The sequence below is a fragment of the Atta cephalotes genome, assembly GCF_000143395.1.
Source record: "Atta cephalotes unplaced genomic scaffold scaffold00028, whole genome shotgun sequence".
NCBI lineage: Eukaryota > Metazoa > Arthropoda > Insecta > Hymenoptera > Formicidae > Atta > Atta cephalotes.
Window position 1 is genome coordinate 3,420,202 of NW_012130092.1, and position 4,115 is coordinate 3,424,316.

The 4,115-nt window shown below is 37.5% G+C and overlaps 1 protein-coding gene across 1 annotated transcript in view; it reads left to right on the plus strand.

Annotated features, from left to right (window-relative positions):
- The window catches only part of LOC105620750 (Down syndrome cell adhesion molecule-like protein Dscam2), a 149,711-nt gene that overhangs the window by 114,505 nt on the left and 31,091 nt on the right, over positions 1-4,115 (plus strand). Inside the window, exons 7-8 of the mRNA XM_012202241.1 lie at positions 2,764-2,955; positions 3,213-3,355. Of these exons, the coding sequence (XP_012057631.1) occupies positions 2,764-2,955; positions 3,213-3,355 (335 nt within the window). The remainder of the gene's footprint in view (positions 1-2,763; positions 2,956-3,212; positions 3,356-4,115) is intronic.

The following is a 4,115-nucleotide window of genomic DNA, read 5'->3' on the forward strand; positions in this document are numbered from 1 at the left end:
GTATATATATATATATATATATATGTATATATATATATATATAGAGCGAAAAACTACTTTAAAATAGTGAAATTGAGGACGTAAATTGTTACAAATATAAAATATTGCGTATGAGCGTCACGTTATGTCGCTAGTAAATATTTTCTCAGTCACGTATGAAAAGATGCGATGACTCGGTGCCAATGATTCCGCATCGGGAAGGGTAGCATTAAATGTAACAACCGCGTATATGCGCGAGGATTCGTGCATTATTCGGAAAGAATGAACGTGCAAATAAGTGTGCGCGAGCACGCGCGTATACAGACGCGCGTACGGAAACGGCAATGCGGAGTACTGTTCGGCTTTTGCTCTTTGAAAGGCAAGCAAACACGTGGCTACGTGCCGTCCTTCTTGACAACTTGCGAGAATTTATGCATTTGCTGGAGCAGTCCGAGAAAGAGAACAAATGGAGGAAAATTTTTAACTTTATATCTTCCTTTATGGAAAAATGCTCACAAAAAAACGTTTGGAAATAATTGAAAAAAAATTCCAATCTAATATTTTACACTATTCGTTCCAATAGCTTCTTTTTTTATTAATTCACTAGTATTTTTCTACAACGACTGCCATTCGGAATTCCATTCAAAAAGCAATTGTACTATCTTATAAAATTCGATGCTTTATTTATTTTAGAAAAAAAGGCAGCAAGAAGAATATATATTACAAAATCAGTATCTAGATTAATATTTGAAATACAGACCAGAAGATGAGTTTGTTTGAGTGTATACCTATGGTAATTTCCGAAGTAATTTGATGCACTGAAATTAAATTTACACGGAAAGAACGGATATGCTGAAATATCTAATAAAGTTAGATACAGACGCAAATAATTTTTTAGATTATCAAAATTAATAATATGCATGCAACATTGTTTATCATGCTTGAGTTTCTTATATAATTATTTTAATATCCAACAAAATTATTTTTAGAAATGTCTACCTAAATTTTTTAATATTTCAATAAAAAATCGTTCTTTAAATTTAATATTATTATAATTTTGTCATCAAAGTCTACAGTATTAAAATATTAAACACAGCAATATAATATATAATATTAAAAATAATGATTTTAACTATTATATTTATCACAAAGTAAAATATAATAAGATTAATATAATTAATTTAATTATTAATATTATTAATTGTCATTTTTAAATCTTATCTACAATATATTTAAAGTTAGAATTTTTTACAGCAAGTTTTTTGTTTCTACCTTATTCTGATTGATGGATGAAGTTTGAAATTAAAAAAAATTTATTGTATAGAAACGTTAAAGATAGTTGGAAATCAAGAATAACTTTTATTGAATAAAAATCTTGTGATAAAAGAGTATATTTTTAGATTTCATATGCAAAATATAACTTTATTTTGCAAAACACTTAATTACACGAAAATACTTTATATCGTCTGACTCTCTTCTGCTTTACAGTAATTTGATTTCGACCTCTTTCTCAGTCACATCAAATACATCAGAATCTGCACCACGTCAAATCGTATTTTAAATCGCGTTGCCCCATAGGTCGCGCCAGGTCTAAATAATTCATTCCATGAATTATTTCTGTTCCTATTTCCGACTCGTAACGAAAATCGATCTCTTTGATCGTCATGCCCGTGGTATTTTGTCCCGTGTTACATATTCTTCGATTCCTTCGTAATCCCACATGCCGCGTATTTCAACTGTCCAACCTCCACAACTTTTTCGCATTTCTCCGCAGAATCGCTTTATACAAACAAAACAAATAGTTTTCTTCAACTAGTACGTCACAATAGCGAGCATCATATTCCCGGGGACTGAAGCGTTTTGTTTTCCGAATAAGCGACGATCCGCCAGCGGGCGTTTATTTTACTTGGATATCGAGGAAAACCTGCATTATATGTAAACGTAGCTTTCAACGTTCGAGAACGGATTATAGAAGCTCGCGTACGCTGCTTCTTAATCCGGGGATTTCGACTGAAATATTTGGTAGATGCTATCGGGCAGTGACGCGACCGTTCGCTCCAGCGTGCATTTAATCCAGGAACGAGCATGGTCCTGAATCGATTCGAAATCTAGGTCGAATTCGGCTTAGTGGAATTGATTTCTCCGGTTTCTCGGTTGCGAACAATGTATATGTCGTGGGGTTTAGACCGGCTTCGCGAATCAGGTCGTTCCGTCGGCTTCAACGAGACAAAAGATAAAATTCTATCCGCGGCGCTTACCAACCAACAAATTGAGTAATCGTTTCAACATCGAGTTTAATCCACGGACAAATCCAGATCGCTTGACCTGAGGTGATGGCTGCATCACGCGAAGAACAGAGAGGAAAATATTGATTTCTAAATAAATGCGATATAACGTAACAAGCACTCGAACAAAAAGTTATCTGTTGTTACAAAATCATATCCGCATACACCCTGCAAAATAATATTAATGTTCTCTAAAATACTTCAGCTATAATCATAAAATCGTCATAAAGTCAATTTGTATTTTAATGATCCATCTTTATTACCTATTCATTAAATCAGCATCGTTCTGAAATTTTTACTACTACCCAGTTAAGAGCCGTGCGATTTCTCATCAGTGTACTTGTTAGAAATTAAGTGGGCAAAAGATAATATAAGTTAGTTGAGCTAAATTAAGCTCGCCCAACCGTTTTTTATTAACCGTACGATCGTCAGGAGACTCCCGTAACGAAACTGGCGCGGTGCGGGCGTTACAATGTTAATGATCGGATACGCTTTTCGTTTCAGGGTGCAGCGTGAAATTTACGCTCGGTCAGCAGGGCCCGGTCTTCATCCTGGAGCCGCCGAGTACTCTAGTCTTTTCAAATACTACGGGCTCTCAATTAGGCTGCTCCGCACACGGCAGCCCGACGCCGCATGTCACGTGGATTACCAGCCCGGATCAGAGATCAGTTACAGCAGTTCCCGGACTCAGGTAAATCACGTTTCTGGATATTTCTGAACGTTTCTGAATGCCCAACCACCTCGACCGATCACGTTCGTGTTGGATCACTTCTGCAAAAATTTGCCAGGACGTTGAAATAAAACCGAAGAGAATATACACGGAAGTAAAAGAGCTTGTTTCGAATTCGAGTGTGAAATCCGTCTTATGATTTTATCACGGTCCTAGATGTCTCTTTTTCCTGACTGTTCTTTACGCGAATCAACAGAGCTGCTTTGATATTCTTTCAGGCAACTTCTGGGTAACGGAACGCTATACTTCCCGCCGTTCTTAGCTCAGGATTTCAGAGCCGAGGTTCACAATGCCCGATACAGATGCCGTGCGACCAGCTCCGTCGGGACCGTACTTTCACGCGAGGTCACACTCCGCGCTGGTAAGTTATCTTATCCACGTCTCATCTCTTCCGAAAAGTGAAAGCATAGTCTTGTAGACTTATGTGAAGAAACTTATCCGGTCGGAAGATTTCAAAATGTTTTATCATTCCGGCGGAAATGGCTTTCCGGCTCTGAGTGGAAAATGTGGTCGCGCGAATAAGATCCAAACTATCGTATATACTTCGCTATCGCGAATCGACAATCCGTTGATGTCGCCGATGTACACGATAACTGATTATTTATCGAGGAAATGTCATTCGCCGCATACGAGATTCGTTGCAATAACGGACTGGCGGTACCGAACATCCCATTACGTAGAAGTGCTACGATGAGTGCAGAGCCAACACCTCGCATTTTCAACCAAGAGGCTTCACGCTATCCAAGTAAATACCGATGGGGAAACGGTTGAAAGCCGTTAAATTGTATCGGAGGAAGTTCGATTCGAATACGTGGGCGAATCTTCGTCGTTCCAAAAGACCCGAAGAGGGACAAAACTTTGTCCGGTCGGCGCTACGTGAGCTATCATTTAAATGGCTGATTCTAAGCCGATCATTACTACTAGTGGTAGCCGCACTGAATTCGCCATACAGACTGTGTCCGCGGTACATACGGCACGAATCCAATTGGAAAAAGAGTTCTTTCGTTTTCATTTACTTTGATCTGAATGATCGTATATTAATAATGGTAATAGAGATGTATATACTATATATATATATATATGTGTGTATATATATATATATATATATATATATATATATA